A 26,904-nucleotide genomic window follows, 5' to 3' on the forward strand; every position below is an offset into this window, starting at 1 on the left:
GTTGGACCCCCTTTTGCCTTCAGAACTGCCTCAATTCTTCGTGGCATAGATTCAACAAGGTGCTGGAAGCATTCCTCAGAGATTTTGGTCCATATTGACATGATGGCATCACACAGTTGCCGCAGAATTGTCGGCTGCACATCCCAAAGATGCTCCATACAAGGCAGGATGGATCCATGCTTTCATGTTGTTTACGCCAAATTCTGACCCTACCATCCGAATGTCGCAGCAGAAATCGAGACTCATCAGACCAAGCAACGTTTTTCCAATCTTCTACTGTCCAATTTCGATGAGCTTGTACAAATTGTAGCCTCAGTTTCCTGTTCTTAGCTGAAAGGAGTGGTACCCGGTGTGGTCTTCTGCTGCTGTAGCCCATCTGCCTCAAAGTTCGACGCACTGTGCGTTCAGAGATGCTCTTAGGCCTACCTTGGTTGTAACGGGTGGCGATTTGAGTCACTGTTGCCTTTCTATCAGCTCGAACCAGTCTGCCCATTCTCCTCTGACCTCTGGCATCAACAAGGCATTTCCGCCCACAGAACTGCCGCTCACTGGATTTTTTTTATTTTTCGGACCATTCTCTGTAAACCCTAGAGATGGTTGTGCGTGAAAATCCCAGTAGATCAGCAGTTTCTGAAATACTCAGACCAGCCCTTCTGGCACCAACAACCATGCCACGTTCAAAGGCACTCAAATCACCTTTCTTCCCCATACTGATGCTCGGTTTGAACTGCAGGAGATTGTCTTGACCATGTCTACATGCCTAAATGCACTGAGTTGCCGCCATGTGATTGGCTGATTAGAAATTAAGTGTTAACAAGAAGTTGGACAGGTGTACCTAATAAAGTGGCCGGTGAGTGTATAATAGAAACATATTCACCACTTCTCCATTTATCATCCACTCCTGGTTTTGGCTTACAAATACTGATGTAAAATACTGACCTAATACTGATAGTGTGACGGCAGCCTAAAGGTGCAGATAAATTTGGGGTGATGCTGGAGATGTTCCTATTGTTCGGTGTTTGACATCGCAGATCTACAACCTATTATAGAACAGAGCTGATTGGTTTAATTGTAGCATCTGGTCCTAACATCTGCAGAATGTCTGTGTGCCTGCAAAAATGTACAAGAAAGTGTTTTGTTTGCCAGGAATGGCACAGAGCAGTGTTTGGTAGAGACCGTGACGTTACAATCTTCCATTAGTGATCTGCACGTCTGTGAATCGCTCTCCCTGGTAACAAGTGACGACTGTAAGACTCTGTTCTCATTGGTTCTAGAATTGGGAGGTAGAATTGTAGATCTGAAAAAGAACATGCAATTTAGTAATATACAGTATTCTACTATACAGTGAGAGGATCGTCCAGAAGTGGAGACCGCTCTCTGGAAATATGGGGGCTCTTAGTTTACCTGAGACATTTGTATCCCTGCTCTTCTGCTGCACACTGCTGACATTGGACTTCACACTGTGTACAGGATCACCAGGTGAGTGTTTTATCCACGGATCTATAATATATACACAATTAACTTCTATTGTAGCTTCTATCGGTGTATGGAGGCTTTCAAACCAGACATTGAAGGTATAGCAATAGGGTTGTGGTAGAACCTGAAGGAGACACTTACTCAGGGTTCAATGGGGTGTACTGAGTTTGGCTATAAAGAGTTGAATATTTTCCTTGTATCTGAGACCGGTATCCCACATAGCAGGGGTGGGCAATTCATTTTCCCGAAGTGCCACAAAGAGACCGTGACTGGTGGCGAGGACCAAACCAATAGGCTGGAATTAACTCTGCTCAATATTAATATATTAATTACAATTATAATTATTATTTTTTATTGATATTATCACTTAATATTCAGCAGAAGTAAGTATACTGAAATCTGCCTATATACCATAAGAGTTTGCACACAGCCCCTACATACAGTATGAGCCCCCACAAAGTCCTCCTCTATACAGTATGAACCCCCACATATCCCTCCTCTCTACAGTATGAACCCCCACATATCTCTCCTATATACAGTGTAAGTGGAGCGCCCCCACTGCCGCAGGGCCGAGGAGTACCCGGTACCGGGCCTCAGAGTCTCTGTTCTGGGGGTTGTCACGGTGTCTAGGCCCGGTCCGTGGCCCTGCCTGTCAGGGGGACGTCCGGTGAAAGGGTGGTGAATGATGGTGTAGTTGTGAAGTGCCGGCCACAGTAAATAATGAGGACACCAGGTTGCAGTCTCTTTACCTCTTTACTGAAGATCTCTGGGTCCTCAATCCAGAATACGGTTCACCAGGCTGCGCAAGTCCGGCCGGTCCGATGGCACCTCCAGAGTTCTCCTTGCAGGTGGAAATCTGTGCCTTCCTGCTAGCGCTATGTGTTGTGGTCCTTCCCTGCTGTGCTTACGGAAAGTCCCCACAACTGTTGTGTCTGTTTCTTAAGTTCCCTCACAACTCGATTAGATGATGTTCTGCTAATCCTCCGTCCCTCCCTGATGTTACGGTTAGGACGGCACCCGTATGACGGGTAGGCTCGGAGCTCTTCCGGGACCCTAGAGTCGCCCCTCTCCACAGGTTGCCCCCTATGTCTTCGTAGGTGATTTAGGTGAGACAGCCCGCCTGTAACTGACTGTCCTGCCGTTGGTTTGAAGTATGGCTTGGAGCACTGTACTTCCTCGGCGTTCCGGCCGTCGGTTGTGCGCCTCAGTAGGATGTTGCCTCGGTCTTACAGCACGACTCCTACTGGTATTCTCCTTGTTGCGTTGATCTCGTTTCTCACTCAGCACAACATATCTCGCTTCTAATCCTTCCTCGGGCACCGCCGCTATGCTGAGCAGGCACGGTCCCTTGACGTTCTCTCAAGTTGCCAGGCCTCTGTCAGGATCCCACCCCTGACAGGGACCCTACCGAATCTTCCCCCACAACACCCTCTGCCACAAGGTGTTGCCTGGTTCCAACCCAGTCAGCTTTCTCACTAACTTCCTGCCTGACCCCCAGTTTTACCAGTATGTGAGGAGTGGCCTAATGAATAGTACCCTTAGCTCCCCCTGGAGGCCCGACTGTGAAATGTATTGGTGTCTGTGATACCTGGTCAGATGAACTCCTTCAGTGCCATCAGACGTACTATAGCCCCCCTTAGCGGCAGAGCTGCAGTACTGCAACGACCAGGACTCTGGGGCGCTGCACTCCCCCCCGGTTAAATCCAGTACTCCGGGACTGGGAAGAAAACAACAATACAGGTTAGCAAAAAGACATACAATTTCTGTGAGTGCAATAACAATAAGCATACTTGAACAGAGCTTCCCTTTATGGGAGGTGAGGACACTTGAACGTTACAAAACATGGTTAAATATCATAGCAACATGCTATAAATAACTTTCTTTTACCCAACCGGGTATTCTACTTAGTGCAAATTCCTTGAACAATAATTTAACATTGCCTTTAAGGACGTACACTCTTCATCCACAAAAGACCTTCTTATAATCACATTATAAGGCAATTAACTTCATTCTCCTTCTTTAAGTCTGCAGGACCGCCTGTCCTAACGGCTCCAGACCTACTGCCTCTCCTTTCTATGCAGGACCGCCCCATTCAGCCTGGGCCTACTGCCCTTCCACCACTATACACAGTATAGAACATATCATTTTTCTTTCAGTTTGAGGTCACCGAGCCATCTCTATATGGCTCCTAAGAGGACTCACCAACTAACCCCTACGGGTTCACTTCCTGTCCTCATTTTCTTGCACGTTATTAAACATTTCCTATTAAGTAAAACATTAAACTTCCTTCACTACTTTTCTTACTAACATGTATGCAGGACACTATGTCTACCCCTACGGGTCTGCTGCATCTTTCTTCTAGCTTTCACTTATGCAGGACTTTATGTCTACCCCTACGGGTCTACTGCACCTTTCCAATAATTACTTTATTCCAGAGCACATTATCAACATTTCTTATAATTGTCTAACTGACCACATATAACTCACCATATCAAAACATTATCACTTCTTCTTTTAAAACATTATTGCCAGCTAACTGTCTTAAGGCAATACTACTCGTAAGTGCAACATATGAACATCCCCTTTAAGAGGGGACCAAGTCTTCATGAGGTAGCACAGCTCCTTCAGCTACCAGTCCGTACACAGTAAGAACTCCGGTGCGGTATCTTCGCAAAGAGTCCTTTTTGTACGTAAAACCAGTAAGGAGCACCCTTAAGAAGGTGCAACTATTTACAAACAGTTTGTATCATGCACTGTTCATGATTCCAGCAGTTCTTAGTAACGGAGCAAAAGGTAGAAAAACAATCAAAAAGCAATAGGGATCCCGGGTCAACAAAGGGATCCCTTTAAGAGTTAACCCTAGATGGGTTTTAGCAGCAACATAGCAGAAAACAAACAGTTTGAAGAACCATTTACATACTCGTAGTTCTGAGGTTTATCCTCATAGTAGGTTGCAAGGCATCGGTTGGTAGCGAACACTTCCTGGCCTGGGAAGATCTCTGTTCGACTTCTCATCCGATGCAGTATCAATGTCACTAGTCGGTTTTTCAGGTATAATCTGGGTTCGAATGTCAATTTTGGTAGTAAGTTCAGTGGTAGAGATAATGCACTCTGTAGTAGTAGTGCTGGAACTCGTCGGTTCAGAGGTAGTCTTAGTCAGGGCAGCAGGTAGCGCTGCTGCAAGATCAGTCGCTGGAACAGAGTCAGTAGTGGTGGCACTAGCAGTCATTGGAGTGGTGTCAATCATCAGGGCAGGGTCATCTCTCATACCTGCTTCAGATGCTGTCCCGCCGGTGCCGGTCTGCTCCGTCTCTGCTGGGGTCTGGAACGCTGGTTGCGGGGCTTTGCGCTGCGGCGTTGTCATCTCCGTTTGCAGCATCTCGCTTTCCGGCAGGGCCTTGCCTTCTGGCTTCGGAGCGCTGGAACTTCTTTCTTGCTCCGGACCAGACGAGGCTGCCGACAGACGTCTGGTGAGGCTCCCGATGAAGGTCTTCTTCCACCCGGCCTCAGTGTTCAGCTGCGTCCGCCGGGGTCGGTCACTGAGCTCGTCCACTCCGGCCTGCAGGGGTTCAGCATCAGCGGTGGAGGCCTGGTTGCGGTGCCCCTCCGGGTAGCTGGGGGAGTCCTCTGCTCCGACCCCATGCTCCGGCTTCGGGCGGCTCGCCATGGTGTCCTCCATGTCGCTGACTTCTTCTTCCTGGTCCTTTTCCCGCTCTCTCCTTCGTGGGCGGTTTCGTTTTCTTTGTCTCCGCCCTCCATTGAGGATGAGGAGGCGGATCTCGGCTGCTGATGGACACGTCCTCAAGGGGCAGAGACACTTAGACTGGGCGGTCATTGTCTTTCGCGCTCTTCAGCTTGTTTACGCCCACTTCCACGCCCTTCTTCTTCTCCTGCGCTCTCCTTAGCGCTGTAATGGCGGCGGTTTTGGCGGGAACTTTTGTAGTAATGGCAATGCACAGTCATTCCAATAAAACACAGTCCAAGCACTATAAATCACAGTTCCAAGGCACACATGACCTGATTCTTCAGGCTTAAGTAGATCCTGTTTGTGACGCCAAGTTGGGGCGCCCCCACTGCCGCAGGGCCGAGGAGTACCCGGTACCGGGCCTCAGAGTCTCTGTTCTGGGGGTTGTCACGGTGGCTAGGCCCGGTCCGTGGCCCTGCCTGTCAGGGGGACGTCCGGTGAAAGGGTGGTGAATGATGGTGTAGTTGTGAAGTGCCGGCCGCAGTAAATAATGAGGACACCAGGTTGCAGTCTCTTTACCTCTTTACTGAAGATCTCTGGGTCCTCAATCCAGAATACGGTTCACCAGGCTGCGCAAGTCCGGCCGGTCCGATGGCACCTCCAGAGTTCTCCTTGCAGGTGGAAATCTGTGCCTTCCTGCTAGCGCTATGTGTTGTGGTCCTTCCCTGCTGTGCTTACGGAAAGTCCCCACAACTGTTGTGTCTGTTTCTTAAGTACCCTCACAACTCGATTAGATGATGTTCTGCTAATCCTCCGTCCCTCCCTGATGTTACGGTTAGGACGGCACCCGTATGACTGGTAGGCTCGGAGCTCTTCCGGGACCCTAGAGTCGCCCCTCTCCACAGGTTGCCCCCTATGTCTTCGTAGGTGATTTAGGTGAGACAGCCCGCCTGTAACTGACTGTCCTGGCATTGGTTTGAAGTATGGCTTGGAGCACTGTACTTCCTCGGCGTTCCGGACGCCGGTTGTGCGCCTCAGTAGGATGTTGCCTCGGTCTTACAGCACGACTCCTACTGGTATTCTCCTTGTTGCGTTGGTCTCGTTTCTCACTCAGCACAACATATCTCGCTTCTAATCCTTCCTCGGGCACCGCCGCTATGCTGAGCAGGCACGGTCCCTTGACGTTCTCTCAAGTTGCCAGGCCTCTGTCAGGATCCCACCCCTGACAGGGACCCTACCGAATCTTCCCCCACAACACCCTCTGCCACAAGGTGTTGCCTGGTTCCAACCCAGTCAGCTTTCTCACTAACTTCCTGCCTGACCCCCAGTTTTACCAGTATGTGAGGAGTGGCCTAATGAATAGTACCCTTAGCTCCCCCTGGAGGCCCGACTGTGAAATGTATTGGTGTCTGTGATACCTGGTCAGATGAACTCCTTCAGTGCCATCAGACGTACTATAGCCCCCCTTAGCGGCAGAGCTGCAGTACTGCAACGACCAGGACTCTGGGACGCTGCATAAGCTGCTACATAGCCTTCTATATACAGTATGAACCCCCGCATAGCCTCTTCTATACAGCATAAGCCCCCACAGAGCCCCATATACACAGTATTCAGAAAGAAGGTTCTGGATGCACTGGGGAAAATCATCAGGATCCGCTGGCAGCTCCTGTGTAATCACCTTCCAATGATGTCTCAGATGTGCCCAATTATAGACAAATTCGAGATGCTGCAGGGCTTAGAAGCCCAAAACTTTCACATGGCTATGACATGGGAAAAATATACCGTATATGGCTCTTGAAGGATGGAAGTGAAAAATTAAAAGTGGTAAAACAAAAATGGGTTAAAAGTAATAAAGGGTTGTTTCCAAAATAGCTAACATATAAAAATTAAAAAAAACACAACATGAAGAGCAAACTCACCAAAATCTTGTCAGATGACAAATGCTCTCGCACGGTGCAGCAGGCCCCTGATAATAAATGCTAAAGCAGCACAGGTGCAAGCTACTGATGAGAGCAACCACCCACTCGCCCAAACATTAGAGGGGTTGGCTACCGAGTAGCAAAAATGCACACAGGAAAGGCTTGAATAAGACACTATTCACACAGATAAATGTGATGCACAGAGTCTGGACAACCTATTGATCACGCCCATAGTATTACCAGGCGGGCCGTCCAGCAATATATACACTCACAGGCCACTTTATTAGGTACACCATGCTAGTAACGGGTTGGACCCCCTTTTGCCTTCAGAACTGCCTCAATTCTTCGTGGCATAGATTCAACAAGGTGCTGGAAGCATTCCTCAGAGATTTTGGTCCATATTGACATGATGGCATCACACAGTTGCCGCAGATTTGTCGGCTGCACATCCCAAAGATGCTCCATACAAGGCAGGATGGATCCATGCTTTCATGTTGTTTACGCCAAATTTTGACCCTACCATCCGAATGTCGCAGCAGAAATCGAGACTCATCAGACCAAGCAACGTTTTTCCAATCTTCTACTGTCCAATTTCGATGAGCTTGTACAAATTGTAGCCTCAGTTTCCTGTTCTTAGCTGAAAGGAGTGGTACCCGGTGTGGTCTTCTGCTGCTGTAGCCCATCTGCCTCAAAGTTCGACGCACTGTGCGTTCAGAGATGCTCTTAGGCCTACCTTGGTTGTAACGGGTGGCGATTTGAGTCACTGTTGCCTTTCTATCAGCTCGAACCAGTCTGCCCATTCTCCTCTGACCTCTGGCATCAACAAGGCATTTCTGCCCACAGAACTGCCGCTCACTGGATTTTTTTTCTTTTTCGGACCATTCTCTGTAAACCCTAGAGATGGTTGTGCGTGAAAATCCCAGTAGATCAGCAGTTTCTGAAATACTCAGACCAGCCCTTCTGGCACCAACAACCATGCCACGTTCAAAGGCACTCAAATCACCTTTCTTCCCCATACTGATGCTCGGTTTGAACTGCAGGAGATTGTCTTGACCATGTCTACATGCCTAAATGCACTGAGTTGCCGCCATGTGATTGGCTGAATAGAAATTAAGTGTTAACAAGAAGTTGGACAGGTGTACCTAATAAAGTGGCCGGTGAGTGTATATACATGAAACTCACAGAACAACATAAAAGGGCCCTGCCGCACCCCGCAAAAAAATGATAAAAAGTGCAAAAATATGAAGAATTAAATAATGCATATAATACATTAGATGAGGTATTAGTTAGAATTTTGGCAAAATGGATAAGTTCGCAACCCAACGTCAAACATACCAAGTTATACTGGAGCCCCTAGCGATCCTGAGACTGAAGCTCTGGAACACGGGAACCAAGTTCGGCAAAGCTCTGTATTGAATGGAGTGGAGGGGGCATGCTCGACCTGTGCTACAGTCATAGTGTACTGGACTGATGATGCTGAAGTTGGTTTCTTATTCGTACAGTTTCTTATTCAGGGCTGAAGTTAGTTTCTTATTCGGAAATGTCTTTTTTTTGACAAAAATAAAAAAAATCACAATAATAAAATACAATTCAGCGAGGTGCTCTATTGTGAATACACTTAATATACTACATCGCAGTGCTCTATACTACGTGGCCTGTGTTATATACTGCATGGGCAGTGTTATATACTACGTCTCTGTGCAATATATTATGTGGCTGGGCAATATACTACATGGCTGGGCAATATACTATGTGGCTGGGCAATATACTACGTGGCTGGGCAATATACTGCGTGGCTGGGCAATATACTACGTGGCTGGGCAATATACTATGTTTCTGTGCTATATACTACGTGGCTGGGCAATATACTGCGTGGCTGTGCAATATACTACGGGTCTGTGCTATATACTACGTGGCTGGGCAATATACTACGTGTCTGTGCTATTTACTACGTGGGCTGTGCTATATAGTACTTGGCAGGGCAATATACTACATGGCTGGGCAATATACTATGTGGCTGGGCAATATACTACGTGGCTGTGCTATATACTACGTGGGCTGTGTTATATACTACGTTGGCTGTGCTATATACTACGTGGCTGGGCAATATACTACGTGGCTGGGCAATATACTACGTGGCTGGGCAATATACTACGTGGCTGTGCAATATACTACGTGTCTGTGCTATATACTACGTGGCTGGGCAATATACTACGTGGCTGGGCAATATACTACGTGGCTGTGTTATATACTACGTGGGCTGTGCTATATACTACGTGGCTGTGTTATATACTACGTGGCTGTACTATATACTACGTGGCTGTGTTATATACTACGTGGCTGTGCTATATACTACGTGGGCTGTGTTATACGCTACTTGGCTGTGCTATACGCTACTTGGCTGTGCTATATTTCTCTGCTGGATCTGTGCATCATGAATAGTGGTATGTGTTAAAGAGGGGGGCCCACTGAGACTCTTTCGCCCGGGGCCCTAAAAAACTTGGAGCCGGCCCTGGCTTCACTGATTGGTCACGCCCAGCCGCGAACAATCAGCGACAGGCGCAGTCCGCCCGCGAATTGGCGCAGAATTTGAACCACGCTTCGCTAATTGGTCGTGGCCGGCCGGCCGAATCCTGTGTATAAATTGCATTATTCTGAAAACTTCATAAATAAACTACATACATATTCTAGAATACCCGATGCGTTAGAATCCGGCCACCATCTAGTATATAGTAAAAAAACAATAAGTTAGGTGTCAGAGTCAGATATCAAAGTCAGATGTCAAATGTGAGATTCTAAGGCCGGCATCACACTCAGCGTAGGGAAATACGGTCCGTTTTTTACAGGCGTAATGCGCAGAAATGATCCCAAAACAGTGATCCGTATGTCATTCGTATGGCATCCGTAGTGCTTTTTTTTCTCGCATCCTTGCAAAATGGACATATAATGGATCCATGGGCTCAAATATTCGTGAAAACATTTATACAGTCTCTCTCTCTCTGTGGAGATATATATATATATATATATATATATATATATATATATATATATATTATATATTATATATATATATATATTTATATTTCATACAGCGCTAGATAGCAATTCAATTGCCGGCTTTTGCTATCTCCTTCTCAAACCCGACAGGATATGAGACATGGTTTACATTAGGGCCGGACTGGGACTAAAATTCAGCCCTGGCATTTGAAGTCACACAGGCCCACTTGTTACATGGTGACTGTAAAATATCTTTGAACACTTGTAGGTTACAAGAAGTGAGGGGAGTGTAACACGACTATATAACATATAATCACAGCTGTATCCAGCATTACAACTCAGTCCTATTTATTGCTTTTATTTGCAGTACCAAGAAAAGCCACTACTTTACCTACATAACTGGATCTCGTAGATAATGAAGGGATGAGACGACCGAAGGCTGTGGAACTTCATTCTGATGCCCCATATACTTTGCCTACAGCCACTTTTGGTTCCGCTGCGCAGCACGAGACCCGGTGACTCTGAAGAGCGGTGACATCACTGCTCTTCAGATATTCCGGGTCTTGCGCTGAGATCGGCGACTTTGAAGAGCGGTATTGTTACTACCGTCACCACTCTTCAGAGTCGCTGGGTCTCGCCAGGTCTGGGCTAGTAGTGGGGGTGTCTGATAGACACCACTCCATTACTTATACCAGGGATTGATAGCAGCTGACATCAACCCTAAAAATCATTACACATACCAGAATTAAATGCTCTGGCGGCTGGGAAAAGCAGTAGAGTTAGCGCTATTCCCAGGCGCCGGGTGCTAACTACAACTGTCATCATCCTTGCCTGGTCTCCCTGCAAAGCATTTCTGCTGTATTTACATGCGCTGATCTCAGACCGCTAAACGAGTGTGATCGACAATACTGAAGTCGTTCACTTGGTTCCCAGCCTCTCTACACCAACTGAGAAAGAATGATGGGACAGAACAATCACCATTAGATCAATCTGTCCCCATACAGTATCATGTTATCAACAGCACATCTACAGTTTACACCGGCGATGTGCTGCTGAGAACAAGGATTTCTGTTCCCACATAAACAATCCAATCACTCGATGAATAGGCAGCATTTTGCTTGTTTAGTATAATACACCCTATAGTCCTCCATATATTATAATGTGCACCTCAGTCCTCAATATAGTATAATACACTCCTCAGTCCTCCATACACTATGTTCCAAATTATTATGCAAATGACATTTTTCTCTGATTTTCCTAAATGGTTGGTGCAAATGACAGTCAGTCTAATAAAAGTCATCACCCGTTAGATTATACATCGAATTTTATTGAATAAACCTCCCAATGATAACAGTATAATCTCCAAAATGAATAAAAACTTAAAATGCACTGTTCCAAATTATTAGGAACAGTAGAATTTCTAAACATTTGATATGTTTTAAAGAACTGAAAATGCTCATTTGTGGAATTTGCAGCATTAGGAGGTCACATTCACTGAACAAAAAGCTATTTAACTCCAAAACATCCTAACAGGCCAAGTTACATGTTACCATAGGAACCCTTCTTCACCTTCACAATTCCTGCATCCAAGTTTCTGCTTGTATTTCTTTGCATGAAGTCAGAATAGCCTCCCAGAGCTGCTGTTTTGATGTGAGCTGCTTCCCACCCTCATAGATCTTTTGCTTGATGATACTCCAAAGGTTCTCTATAGGGTTGAGATCAGGGGAAGATGGTGGCCACACCATGAGTTTATTTCCTTTTATGCCCATAGCAGCGAATGACTCAGAGGTTTTCTTTGCAGCATGAGATGGGGCATTGTCAGCATGAAGATGATTTTGCTCCTGAAGGCACGTTTCTGCTTTTTATACCATGGAAGAAAGTTGTCAGTCAGAAACTCTATATACTTTGCAGAGGTCATTTTCACACCTTCAGGAACCTTAAAGGGCCCTACCAGCTGTTTCTCCATGATTCCGGCCCAAAACATGACCCCTCCACCTCCTTGCTGTTGTTGCAGCCTTGTTGGGACATGGTGGCCATACACCAACCATCCACTACTCCATCCATTTGGACCATCCAGGGTTGCTCAACACTTATCAGTAAACAAGAATGTTTGGAAGTTAGTCTTCATGTATGTGTGGGCCCAATGCAACCATTTCTGCTTGTGAACACTGTTTAAGGGTGGCCGAATAGTAGGCTTATGCACCACAGCAAGCCTTTGAAGGAGCCTACACCTTGAGGTTCGAGGGACTCCAGAGGCACCAGCAGCTTCAAATATCTGTTTGCTGCTTTGTAATGACTTTTTAGCAGCTGCTCTCTTAACCCTTTGCCTGGCAGAAATCTTCCTCATTATGCCTTTATCAGCACAAACACATCTGTGCTCAGATACAGCCACAAATCTCTTAACAGTACAATGATCACGCTTAAGTTTTCGGGAAATTTCTAATGTTTTCATCCCTTCACCAAGGCATTGCACTATTTGATGCTTTTCAGCAGCAGAGAGATCCTTTTTCTTTTCCATGTTACTTGAAAACTGTGACCTGCTTAATAATATGGAACTAATGTGGAACTACTGGAACAACATGTCCATCTTGAACTGTCCTCCAATCTATCTTCCTGCTCCCTCTTCGACCGCTTTCAATCTGGCTTCCGGTCACACCACTCCACTGAAACTGCCCTAACTAAGGTCACCAATGACCTATTAACTGCCAAGAGCAAGCGGCACTACTCTATCCTCCTCCTCCTGGACCTGTCCTCTGCCTTTGACACAGTGGACTGTTGTGATTTTGCTTTTTGCTCCCTCTAGTGGTTACTAGTTTTTTGACTCTGGTTTTTCTGTCATTCCTTTAATCCGCACCTGAGGTCGTTAGTTTAGGGTGTAGCTATATAAGCTCCCTGGACCTTCAGTTCTGTGCCTGGCAACGTAGTTATCAGAGCTAGTCTGCTGTGCTCTTGTCTACTGATCCTGGTTCCAGAAAATATCAGCTAAGTCTACTTTTTGCTTTTGCTATTTGTTTTGGTTTTTGCATTTTTGTCCAGCTTGTTCCTGGTCTGCATCCTGACCTTTGCTGGAAGCTCTAGGGGGGCTGGTGTTCTCCCCCCGGACCGTTAGACGGTTCGGGGGTTCTTGAATTTCCAGTGTGGATTTTAATAGGGTTTTCGTTGACCATATAAGTTCCCTTTCCTTTTTCTGCTATTAGTTAGCGGGCCTCTCTGTGCTAAATCTGATTCATTTCTGTGTTTGTCATTTCCTCTTACCTCACCGTTATTATTTGTGGGGGGCTTCTATCCAGCTTTGGGGTCCATTTCTCTGGAGGCAAGAAAGGTCTTTGTTTTCCTCTACTAGGGGTAGCTAGATTCTCCGGCTGGAGCGTGTCATCTAGAATCATCGTAGGAATGATCCCCGGCTACTTCTAGGGTTGGCGTTAGGAGTAGATATATGGTCAATCCAGTTACCACTGCCCTATGAGCTGGTTTTTTGTATTCCTCAGACTTCCACATTCCTCTGAGACCCTCGCCATTGGGGTCATAACAGTTTGCCAGGCCTGTATTAAATGTTTAGTGCATTGCAAAAGAGGGATTATAAGAAAGAAGATTCTGAGTTTTTTTTTTTTTTTTCTCTCTTCTTCCTTCTTCCCCTTTACCTCAGAGTGGCTATGCTTGCTGCAGACATGAATGTCCAGACCTTGATTACAAGTGTGGACCAGCTGGCTACTCGTGTGCAGGGCATACAAGACTATGTTATCAGAAATCCTATTCCTCTTAGGGGTATTGATGCTACGCCATTGGCAGCAAATAAACCGCAGTATTGGACTCAGGTTACCATGTGCATGACTCCTGAACACCGCGAGGTGATACGTTTCCTGGTTTTGCATAAAATGCATGATTTGGTTGTTTTGGGGCTGCCATGGTTACAGACCCATAATCCAGTCCTGGACTGGAAGGCTATGTCAGTCTCAAGTTGGGGCTGTCGTGGTATTCATGGGGATTCCCTGCCTGTGTCTATTGCTTCTTCTACGCCTTCGGAAGTTCCGGAGTATTTATCTGATTATCAGGATGTCTTCAGTGAGTCTGAATCCAGTGCATTGCCTCCTCATAGGGACTGTGACTGTGCTATAGATTTGATACCAGGCAGTAAATTTCCTAAGGGAAGACTGTTTAATCTGTCGGTACCTGAGCATACCGCTATGCGTTCATATATCAAGGAGTCTCTGGAGAAAGGACATATTCGTCCGTCTTCTTCCCCTCTTGGTGCGGGATTCTTTTTTGTGGCAAAAAAAGACGGATCTTTGAGACCCTGTATTGATTATCGGCTTTTAAATAAGATCACTGTCAAATTTCAGTATCCTTTACCGCTGTTGTCTGACTTGTTTGCCCGGATTAAAGGTGCCAAGTGGTTCACCAAGATAGACCTTCGTGGTGCGTACAACCTTGTGCGCATTAAACAAGGTGATGAATGGAAAACCGCATTCAATACGCCCGAGGGTCATTTTGAGTACTTGGTGATGCCTTTTGGGCTCTCCAATGCGCCTTCAGTTTTTCAGTCCTTTATGCATGACATATTCCGGAAGTATCTGGATAAATTTTTGATTGTTTATCTGGATGATATTTTGGTTTTTTCTGATGATTGGGATTCGCATGTGGAGCAGGTCAGGTTGGTCTTTAAAATTTTGCGTGAAAATTCTTTGTTTGTCAAGGGCTCTAAATGTCTCTTTGGTGTACAGAAGGTTCCCTTTTTGGGGTTCATTTTTTCCCCTTCTGCTGTGGAGATGGACCCAGTCAAGGTCCGAGCTATTCTTGATTGGACTCAGCCCTCGTCGGTTAAGAGTCTTCAGAAGTTCTTGGGCTTCGCTAACTTCTACCGTCGTTTTATCGCTAATTTTTCTAGCATTGTGAAACCTTTGACGGATATGACCAAGAAGGGCTCCGATGTAGCTAACTGGGCTCCTGCTGCCGTGGAGGCTTTCCAGGAGTTGAAACGCCGGTTTACTTCGGCGCCTGTTTTGTGCCAGCCTGATGTCTCGCTTCCCTTTCAGGTTGAGGTGGATGCTTCAGAGATTGGAGCAGGGGCCGTTTTGTCGCAGAGAGGCCCTGGTTGCTCTGTTATGAAACCTTGTGCCTTTTTCTCTAGGAAGTTTTCGCCTGCTGAGCGAAATTATGATGTGGGCAATCGGGAGTTGTTGGCCATGAAATGGGCATTTGAGGAGTGGCGTCATTGGCTCGAGGGTGCTAAGCATCGTGTTGTGGTCCTGACTGATCACAAAAATCTGATGTATCTCGAGTCTGCTAAACGCCTTAATCCGAGACAGGCCCGCTGGTCATTGTTTTTCTCCCGCTTTGATTTTGTTGTCTCGTATTTACCAGGATCAAAGAATGTGAAGGCCGATGCTCTTTCTAGGAGCTTTGTGCCTGATGCTCCTGGAGTCGCTGACCCTGTTGGTATTCTTAAAGATGGAGTTATCTTGTCAGCTATTTCTCCGGATCTGCGACGTGTGTTGCAGAGATTTCAGGCTGATAGGCCTGAGTCTTGTCCACCTGACAGACTGTTTGTCCCGGATAAGTGGACCAGCAGAGTCATTTCCGAGGTTCATTCCTCGGTGTTGGCAGGTCACCCGGGAATTTTTGGCACCAGAGATCTGGTGGCCAGGTCCTTTTGGTGGCCTTCCTTGTCAAGGGATGTGCGGTCATTTGTGCAGTCCTGTGGGATTTGTGCTCGAGCTAAGCCTTGCTGTTCTCGTGCCAGCGGGTTGCTCTTGCCCTTGCCTGTCCCGAAGAGACCTTGGACACATATCTCCATGGATTTCATTTCTGATCTTCCGCTATCTCAGGGCATGTCCGTTATCTGGGTGATATGTGATCGCTTCTCCAAGATGGTCCATTTGGTTCCTTTGCCTAAGCTGCCTTCCTCTTCCGATCTGGTTCCTGTGTTTTTCCAGAACGTGGTTCGTTTGCACGGCATCCCTGAGAATATTGTGTCTGACAGAGGATCCCAGTTCGTTTCCAGGTTCTGGCGATCCTTTTGTGGTAGGATGGGCATTGATTTGTCGTTTTCGTCTGCTTTCCATCCTCAGACTAATGGACAGACGGAGCGAACCAATCAGACTTTGGAGGCTTATTTGAGGTGTTTTGTCTCTGCTGATCAGGACGATTGGGTGACATTCTTACCGTTGGCTGAGTTTGCACTTAATAATCGGGCTAGTTCCGCCACCTTGGTTTCGCCTTTTTTCTGCAACTCTGGTTTCCATCCTCGCTTTTCTTCGGGTCATGTGGAACCTTCTGACTGTCCTGGGGTGGATTCTGTGGTGGATAGGTTGCAGCGGATCTGGAATCATGTGGTGGACAACTTGAAATTGTCACAGGAGAAGGCTCAGCGCTTTGCCAACCGCCGCCGCGGTGTAGGTCCCCGACTACGCGTTGGGGATTTGGTATGGCTTTCTTCCCGCTTTGTTCCTATGAAGGTCTCCTCTCCCAAATTTAAACCTCGTTTTATTGGGCCTTACAAGATATTGGAAATCCTTAATCCTGTATCTTTTCGTCTGGATCTTCCTGTGTCATTTGCTATTCACAATGTATTTCATAGGTCCTTGTTGCGGCGGTACATTGTGCCTGTAGTTCCTTCTGCTGAGCCTCCTGCTCCGGTGTTGGTTGAGGGCGAGTTGGAGTACGTGGTGGAGAAGATCTTGGATTCTCGCCTCTCCAGGCGGAGGCTTCAGTACTTGGTCAAGTGGAAGGGCTATCTTTTCGTCTGGATCTTCCTGTGTCATTTGCTATTCACAATGTATTTCATAGGTCCTTGTTGCGGCGGTACATTGTGCCTGTAGTTCCTTCTGCTGAGCCTCCTGCTCCGGTGTTGGTTGAGGGCGAGTTGGAGTACGTGGTGGAGAAGATCTTGGATTCTCGCCTCTCCAGGCGGAGGCTTCAGTACTTGGTCAAGTGGAAGGGCTATGGTCAGGAGGATAATTCCTGGGTGGTCGCCTCTGATGTTCATGCGGCCGATTTAGTTCGTGCCTTTCATGCCGCTCATCCTGATCGCCCTGGTGGTCGTGGTGAGGGTTCGGTGACCCCTCACTAAGGGGGGGGTACTGTTGTGATTTTGCTTTTTGCTCCCTCTAGTGGTTACTAGTTTTTTGACTCTGGTTTTTCTGTCATTCCTTTAATCTGCACCTGAGGTCGTTAGTTTAGGGTGTAGCTATATAAGCTCCCTGGACCTTCAGTTCTGTGCCTGGCAACGTAGTTATCAGAGCTAGTCTGCTGTGCTCTTGTCTACTGATCCTGGTTCCAGAAAATATCAGCTAAGTCTACTTTTTGCTTTTGCTATTTGTTTTGGTTTTTGCATTTTTGTCCAGCTTGTTCCTGGTCTGCATCCTGACCTTTGCTGGAAGCTCTAGGGGGGCTGGTGTTCTCCCCCCGGACCGTTAGACGGTTCGGGGGTTCTTGAATTTCCAGTGTGGATTTTAATAGGGTTTTCGTTGACCATATAAGTTCCCTTTCCTTTTTCTGCTATTAGTTAGCGGGCCTCTCTGTGCTAAATCTGATTCATTTCTGTGTTTGTCATTTCCTCTTACCTCACCGTTATTATTTGTGGGGGGCTTCTATCCAGCTTTGGGGTCCATTTCTCTGGAGGCAAGAAAGGTCTTTGTTTTCCTCTACTAGGGGTAGCTAGATTCTCCGGCTGGAGCGTGTCATCTAGAATCATCGTAGGAATGATCCCCGGCTACTTCTAGGGTTGGCGTTAGGAGTAGATATATGGTCAATCCAGTTACCACTGCCCTATGAGCTGGTTTTTTGTATTCCTCAGACTTCCACATTCCTCTGAGACCCTCGCCATTGGGGTCATAACAGTGGACAATTCCCTGTTGCTGCAGACCCTCTCATCCCTTGGCATCACAGACTTGGCCCTATCCTGGATCTCGTCATACCTAACCGACCGGACAATCAGCGTCTCCCACTCACACACCACCTCCTCACCTCGCCCCCTATCTGTCGGAGTCCCGCAAGGTTCAGTTCTAGGGCCCCTGCTCTTCTCCATTTACACTTTTGGCCTGGGACAGCTCATAGAATCTCACGGCTTTCAGTATCATCTCTATGCTGATGACACACAGATCTACATCTCTGGACCAGATATCACCACCCTTCTAACCAGAATCCCTCAATGTCTATCCGCTATTTCATCCTTCTTCTCCGCTAGATTTCTAAAACTTAACATGGACAAAACAGAATTCATCGTCTTTCCCCATCTCACACGACCTCCCCAACGAACCTATCCATTACAGTAAACGGCTGCCCACTCTCCCCAGTCCCACAAGCCCGCTGTCTTGGGGTAATCCTTGACACTGATCTCTCCTTCAAACCACATATCCAAACCCTTTCCACTTCCTGCCGCCTCCAACTCAAAAATATTTCATGGATCCGTACATTCCTAAACCAAGAATCTGCAAAAACCCTAGTCCATGCCCTCATCATCTCCCGCCTCGACTACTGTAACCTCCTGCTCTGTGGCCTCCCCTCTAACACTCTTGCACCCCTCCAATCTATTCTAAACTCTGCTGCCCGACTAATCCACCTGTCCCCCCGCTATTCCCCGGCCTCTCCCCTCTGTCAATCCCTTCACTGGCTCCCCATTACCCAGAGACTCCAGTACAAAAGCCTAACCATGACATACAAAGTCATCCACAACCTGTCTCCTCCATACATCTGTGACCTCGTCTCCCGGTACTTTCCTGCACGCAACCTCCGATCCTCACAAGATCTCCTTCTCTACTCCCCTCTTATCTCCTCTTCACACAATCGCATACAAGATTTCTCTCGTGCATCCCCCCTACTCTGGAACTCTCTACCACAATATATCAGACTCTCGCCTACCATCGAAACCTTCAAAAAGAACCTGAAGACCCACCTCTTCCGACAAGCCTACAACCTGCAGTAACCACCGATCGACCAAACCACTGCACGACCAGCTCTATCCTCGCCTACTGTATCCTCACCCATCCCTTGCAGATTGTGAGCCCTCGTGGGCAGGGTCTTCTCTCCTCCTGTTCCAGTTGTGACTTGTATTGTTCAAGATTATTGTACTTGTTTTTATTATGTATAACCCTCCTCACATGTAAAGCGCCAAGGAAAAAATGGCGCTATAATAATAAATAATAATAATAATAATATCATTTTTAAGTAGTTTTCCTTTAATTAGAATCACATGGAAAACTAATTATCCCATGTGTTTAAGATTGATTTCAGTGATCCATTGAGCCCTGAGACACAATACCATCCACGAGTTTATTTGAAAAACAAAACAATTAAATCTTTATCACACTTAAATCCAATTTGCATAATAATTTGGAACACTCCTCAGTCCTCCATATAGTATTATACACTCCACATAGTCCTCCATATAGTGTAATACACTCCTCATAGACCTCCATATATTAAAATACACTGCAATTCCTCCATATAGTATAATACACTCCTCAGTCCTCCAAATAGTATAATACATTCATCAGTCCTCCAAATAGTATAATACATTCCTCATAGTGCTCCATATAGTATAATGCCCCGCCATTGTCATCCATGTGGTACAATTCACTTCCAATAGTATAATGAACCCCATAGGTCTTCATATAGTATAATGTATTCCCCATAGTCCTCGATACAGTATAATGCAGCCCACATATAGTATAATGATGCCACCCCAGAGTATAATGCAGCAGTCACACAGAATATATTGTAGCCCCCTGAGTATAATGTAACCCCCCAGAGAATATAATGCAGCCCCCTCATATAGTATAATGCAGCCCCTGCATATATAATATATGGCAGCCCCCTCATAGAATATAATGTAGCCCCTCCATATAATATAATACAGCACCCCATAGAATGTAATACAGCCCTCCCCCATAGAATGTAATGCAGCCAGCCCCCATAGAATGTAATGCAGCCAGCCCCCCATAGAATGTAATGCAGCCAGCCCCCCATAGAATGTAATGCAGCCAGCCACCCATAGAATGTAATGCAGCACAGCCCCCATAGAATGTAATGCTGCCAGCCCCCATAGAATGTAATGCAGCACAACCCCCATAGAATTTAATGCAGCACAACCCCCATAGAATGTAATGCAGCACAACCCCCATAGAATGTAATACAGCCCTGCCTCTATAGAATGTAATACAGCCCTGCCTCCATAGAATGTAATACAGCCCAGCCTCCACAGAATGTAATACAGCCCAGCCTCCATAGAATGTAATACAGCACAGCCCCCATAGAATGTAATACAGCCCCCCCCCCAATTGCCCCACAATCCAGTTGTCACTCAGGATTAAAAAAAACTATTTAAAAAAAAACAAAACACCCACCTCTCCTCGTGCCCAGCGCTGCTCCTGGCTCCGGTCTCAGCAGCTGCAGTCTGCCCAGTCACACAGCAGGTGCGCGATGATATGACGTCATCGTGCACCCACAGTGTCAGCGCCAGGCAGAGCAGGGAATGATGGGAGAGGGAGCATCAGCAGACGCTCTCTGCACCATCATTGCATTCAACTGTACCGGCGTCATAGATGCCGGTATGGTTGAATGCAGCGGCGCAGGAGGGGGGGGTGAGTCAGCGGGGGTGTGAGACGAGGGGAGTAGGCCCTAGCGAGCGGCCCATGACTGCCATTGGCCCTTCTCGAATTTGCCAGAACTGCCCGATGGCCAGTCCAGCCCTGGTTTACATACAGTAAACCATTTCACATCCCCTTTTTTTTTTTTGCATATTCCTCACTAATAATGTTAGTAGAGTGTGTGTGCAAAATTTGGGGGCTCTAGCTGTTAAAATAAAGGGTTAAATCACAGAAAAAACTGGCACCGGCTCCCTCTCAATTTTCTCCACCAGAGTGGGAAAGCCAGTGACTGAGGGCAGATATTAATAGCCTAGAGAGGGACCAGGGTCATTGGCCCCCCCCCGGCTAAAAACATCTGCCCCAGCCACCCCAGAAAAGGCACATCTGTAAGATGCGCCTATTCTGGCACTTAGCCTCTCTCTTCCCACTCCCGAGTAGCGGTGGGATATGGGGTAATAAAGGGTTAATGTCACCTTGCTAATGTAAGGTGACATTAAGCCTGGTTAATAATGGAGAGATGTCAATAAGACACCTATCCATTATTAATCCAATAATATTAAAGGGTTAATAATACACATACACACACACACACTAAGAATAAAGTATTTTAATGAAATAAATACACACACACATGCGGTTGTAAAATCTTGATTGTACACTTAATCCACCTGAAGACCCTCGTTCTGTAAAAGAAAAAAAAAGAAAAAAGCAACAATATCCCATACTTTTCTGGCCCTCAGTGTATATATATATATATTTATGTGTGTGTCTCAATGACATATATATATACTAGATGGTGGCCCGCTTCTAACACATCGGGTATTCTAGAATATGTATGTAGTTTATTTATGAAGTTTTCAGAATAATGCAATTTATATACAGGATTCGGCCAGCGGGCCGTGACCAATTAGTGAAGCGTGGTTCAAATTCCGCGCCAATTCGCCGGCGGACTGTGCCTGTCACTGACTGGTCACGCCCAGCCACGACTAATCAGTGAAACCAGGGCAAGCTCCAGGTTTTTTAGGGCCCCGGGTCTCAGTGGGCCCCCCTCTTTAACACATACCACGATTCATGATGCACAGGCACAGCAGAGAAAAATAGCACAGCCAAGTAGCATATAACACAGCCCACGTAGTATATAGCACAGCCACATAGTATATAGCACAGCCACGTAGTATATTGCACAGCCACGTAGTATATTGCACAGCCACGTAGTATATTGCACAGCCACGTAGTATATAGCACAGAGTCGTAGTATATAACACTGCCCATGCAGTATATAACACAGGCCACGTAGTATAGAGCACAGCGATGTAGTGTATTGCCCAGCCACTTAATATATACCACAGTAACGTAGTGTATAGCACAGCCCACATAGTATATAGCACAGAGATGTAGTATATAACACAGCCCACGCAGTATCTAACACAGCCCACATAGTTTATAGCAATGTGGGCACCATATCCCTGTTAAAAAAATAATTAAAATAAAAAATAGTTATATACTCACCTTCCGTCTGCCCCCGGATCCAGGCGAGGCATTTACCGATGCTCCTCGCGATGCTCCTGTCCCAAGAGTGCATTGCGGTCTCGCGAGATGATGACGTAGCGGTCTCGCGAGACCGCTACGTCATCATCTCGCGAGACCACAATGCATGGACCCGAGCGTCGCAAGGAGCGGGAAAGGCCTGGGCTGTATCCGGGGGGGCGACAGAAGGTGAGTATATAATGATTTTTTTTATTATTATTTTTAACATTAGATCTGTTTACTATTGATGCTGCATAGGCAGCATCAATAGTAAAAAGTTGGTCACACAGGGTTAATAGCAGCGTTAACGGAGTGCGTTATACCGCGGCATAACGCGGTATGTTAACGCTGCCATTAACCCTGTGTGAGCGCTGACTGGAGGGGAGTATGGAGCGGGCACTGACGGAAGGGGAGTAGGGAGCGGCCATTTCGCCGCCGGACTGTGCCCGTTGCTGATTAGTCATGGCCGTTTTGCCGCGACCAATCAGCGACTTGGGATTTCCGTGACAGACAGACAGACGAAGTGACCCTTAGACAATTATATAGTAGATATATACACACACCTATACTATGTGTAGACATTTATTTTATCTATTCTATTCTAACCTGTCAGTGTGATTTTACTGTACACCGCGCTGAATTACCGGCTTTTCTATAGAACACCGGTGCATATTTCGCGCAAGTCACACTGATGGTCCGTGTGTAATCCGTATTTTTCTCGCCCCCATAGACTTTCATTGGCGGATTTTTTGCGCAATACACTGACAAACGCAGCATGCTGTGATTTTCTACGCACGGAAAATACTGCTGCGAAATATATGGCAGATAGGAGCTGCCCCATAGAAAATCATTGGTCCGTGTGCAATGCGTAGTTTTTGCGTTTCTCATACGTCCGTAAAACTCTCTAGTGTGACGCCGGCCTAACAGTGGTGGTAAGCAGGGCTTTGGAGTCGGTAAGCCAAACCTTCGACTCCAACTCCTCAATTCCCATGACTCCGACTTTGACTCCACGACTCCGACTCCCTCATACATGGCTCAAGTTTAAGTTTAAGTGATAAATTTACTGTAGTAAAATGTTAACATCAGGCTTTTAATCTTTATTATGAAACAATAATCAAGCCATTTAGATAGAATATAAAATATTTATTTGAATACGACTTTAGAACAAAAAAAACCTTTGCATATTTACAATTTATTATACACTCTGCAGTAAGTGGGAAAAAAACAGTTTTCAACAAAAACGTACATAATCGCATTTATACAGTCTATGAATTTGTTCTGAGAAATAGTTGGAGCGCCCCCACACCGCCGCAGGGCCGAGGGGTACCCGGAGCCGGGCCTCTAGGTCTCAGTCCTGGGGTTGTCACGGTGGCTAGACCCGGTCCGTGGCCCTGTCCGTCAGTGGGGGACGTCCGGTGCAATAAGTGATGTTAATGGTGGTGTAGCGGTGCAGTTGTGGGGTGCAGGTCGCGGTAAATAACGAGGACACCAGGTTGCAGTCGCTTTACCTCTTTACTGGAGATCTCTGGGTCCTCAGTCCAGAATACGGTTCACCAGGCTGCGCAAGTCCGGCCGGTCCAATGGCACCTCCAGAGTTCTCCTCTCAGGTGGAAATCAGTGCCTTCCTTCTAGCGCTGTGTGTTGTAGTCCTTCCCTGCTGTGCTCACGGAAAGTACCCCACAACGGTTGTGTCTGTTTCTTAAGTTCCCTCACAACTCGATTAATTGATGTTCTTCTCTTATTCCATCCCTCCCTGTTATTCAGGTTGGAACGGCACCCGTTTGTCAGGTAGGCCTGGAGTTCTTCCGGGACCCTAGAGACGCCCCTCTCCCGCAATTGCCCCCCAAGACTTCATAGGTGATATGTGTTAGACAGCCCGCCTTAAACTGACTGCCCTGCCGCTGTTTGGAGTATGGCTTGAAGCTGTATGCTATTCCACTCCCTCGGCGTTCCGGCCACCGGTAATGCACCTCAGTAGGATGTTGCTCCGGTCTTACAGCACGACCCCTACTGGTATTCTCCTTTCGCTTGATCTCGTTTCTCACTCAGCACAATCTATCTCGCTTCTAGTCCTTTCTTGGGCACCGCCGCTATGCTGAGCAGGCACGGTCCCGTTACGTTCTTTCCAATGCCAAGCCTCTGTCAGGATCCCACCCCTGACAGAGGCCCTACTGTCTCTTCCTCTACAACACCCTCTGCCACCAGGTGTTGCTTCGTTCAATCCAGTCAGCTTTCTCCTCTAACTTCCTGCCTGACCCCCAGTTTACCCACTATGGTGGGGAGTGGCCTAATGAATAGCACCCTTAGCTCCCCCCGGAGGCCCAGCTGTGAAACATATTGGTGTCTGTGATACCTGATCAGAGGAACTCCTTCAGTGCCATCGAACGCACCATGGCTCCCCATAGTGGCGGATCCACAGTACTGCAACGACCAGGACTCTGGGGCGCTGCACTCCCCCCTGGTTAAACACAGTACTCCGGGACTGGGAAGAAAACAACAATACAGGTTAGCAAAAAGACATACAATTTTGTTGAGTGCAAAAACAATAAGTATACTTAAACAAGCTTCCCTTTATGGGAGGTGAGGACACTTTAACGTTACAAACATAATTAAATATCATAGCAACAGGCTACAATTAACTCTCATTACCCAACCGGGTATTCTACTAAGTGCAAATTTTGTGAACAATAATTTAACATTGCCTTTAAGGATTCACACTCTAAATCCACTAAAGACCTTCCTATAATCACATTATAAGGTATTCTAACTTTTCATTCGCCTTCTTTGGAATCTGCAGGACCGCCTGTCCTAACGGCACCAGACCTACTGCCTCTCCTTTCTGTTACAGGACCGCCCCGTTCAGCCAGGGCCTACTGCCTTTTCAACCACTATACATAGTATAGAACATAACTTTACTTTCATTTTGAGAACACTGAGCCGGCTCTACTTGGCTCCTATAAGGACTCGCTCTCTAACCCCTACGGGTTCACTCTCTGTCCTTAGCAACGAACTAACTTTCTCTGGGGACTCAGGGTTTACCTTCTATCCTCACCTTCGTTATTACTTCCTTTCTTTCAACTATGCAGGACTCTAATTCTTCCCCTACGGGCTTTCTGCATCTTTCCTTTTAAAGAACATTATCTAGGTTTCACATTTCAAACAGATTAAACACACATAACTTTTCTTTATGCAAAACAGTTACATTTCTTCCAGAGCATCATCATATTACTGTTCTAAAACAGTATCACTTTCAAGTTCAGATCGAACATCCCCCTTAAGAGGGGATCAAGTCTTTCTGAGGTAGCTCGTCTTCTCAGCCTACCAGTCCATGCTCGGCAAAGGTCCCAGAACGGTATCTTCGCAAAGAGTCTTTAAGTAAAACCAGTAGGAAGCGCCTTTAAGAAGGTGCAAACTATTTACAAGAAAGTTTGGATCATGCACTGTTCATGATTCAGCAGTTTTTATAACATTGTGGAACCAAAAAAAAAACAAAAATGAAAGTGAAAGCAAAAAGAAAAAGCAATAGGGATCCCGGGTAAACAAAGGGATCCCTTTAAGAGTTAACCTAGGACGGGTTTTAGCAGCAAAACAGCAAGGAAATAAACAGTTAACTATTTACAGTTTCAGGTTTCCGAGGCTTAGTTGGACGGCTTCCAGGGCTGCACCTGGCACTTAACCCTTCTTGGCCTGGGAAAGGTGAGGTCCAGGGTTACACCCAGTGCTGGACAAACGCCGTTAATCCGTCTTTCATGTACGGTTAAATCATGCGCAGCGATGGAGGTCTGCGCAGCTTGAGTATGGGCATTTGCTGCAGCAGAGGTAGCGGCTACTGCAAAATCAGTCACTGGAACGGGGTCAGCAGCTGTGGCACTAGCAGTCACTGGAGGGGTGTCAGTCATCAGGGCAGGGTCGTCTTTCATACCTGCTTCAGATGCGGTCCCTCCGATGCCGGTCTGCTCTGCCTCCGCTGGGGTCTGGAATGCTGGCTGCAGGGCCTCGCGCTGCGGCGTTGTCATCTCTGTTTGCAGCACCTCGCTTTCCAGCAGGGCCTTGCTTTCTGGCTTCGGAGCGCTGGAACTCCTTTCTTGCTCCGGACCAGACGAGGCTGCCGACAGACGTCTGGCGAGGCTCCCGATGATGGTCTTCTTCCACCCGGCCTCAGTGCTCAGCTGCATCCGCCGGGGTTGGTGGATCAGCTCGTCCGCTCCGGTCTGCAGGAGGTCAGCGTCAACTGTGGAGGTCTGGCTGCGGTGCCTCTCCGGGTAGCTGGGGGAGTCCTCGGCTCCGACCCCACGCTCCGGCTCCGGGCGGCTGGCCATGGCGTCCTCCATGTTGCTCGCTTCTTCTTCCTGGTCCTTTTCCCGCTCTCTCCTTCGTGGGCGGTTTCGTTTTCTCTGTCTCTGCCCACCATTGAGGATCAGGAGGCGGATCTTGGCTGCTGACGGACACGTCCTCAAGGGGCCGAGATATTTAGACTGGGCGGCCATTGTCTTTCGCGCTCTTCAGCTTGTTCACGCCCACTTCCACGCCCTTCTTCTTCTCCTGCGCTCTCCTTAGCGCTGTAATGGCGGCGGTTTTGGCGCGAACTTTTGGCGGCAAATGGCAACACACAGTCTTTGCAATAAAGCACAGTCCAAGCACAATAAATCACAGTTCCAAGGCACACATGACCTGATTCTTCAGGCTTAAGTAGATCCTGTTCGTGACGCCACCT

General features: G+C 47.0%; 1 protein-coding gene across 2 annotated transcripts in view; it reads left to right on the top strand.

Annotated features, from left to right (window-relative positions):
• The first annotated feature begins 1,262 nt into the window (after positions 1-1,262).
• The window catches only part of LOC143806159 (H-2 class II histocompatibility antigen, E-S beta chain-like), a 287,273-nt gene continuing 261,631 nt past the window's right edge, over positions 1,263-26,904 (top strand). The window contains exon 1 of one of the 2 annotated variants that reach the window (XM_077286171.1): positions 1,263-1,479. In XM_077286171.1, the coding sequence (XP_077142286.1) occupies positions 1,386-1,479 (94 nt within the window). In that variant the 5' untranslated portion in view covers positions 1,263-1,385. The remainder of the gene's footprint in view (positions 1,480-26,904) is intronic. The other variant, XM_077286169.1, reaches the window with a different exon arrangement.

This window comes from Ranitomeya variabilis, chromosome 2 (genome assembly GCF_051348905.1).
Source record: "Ranitomeya variabilis isolate aRanVar5 chromosome 2, aRanVar5.hap1, whole genome shotgun sequence".
Classification (NCBI taxonomy): Eukaryota; Metazoa; Chordata; class Amphibia; order Anura; family Dendrobatidae; genus Ranitomeya; species Ranitomeya variabilis.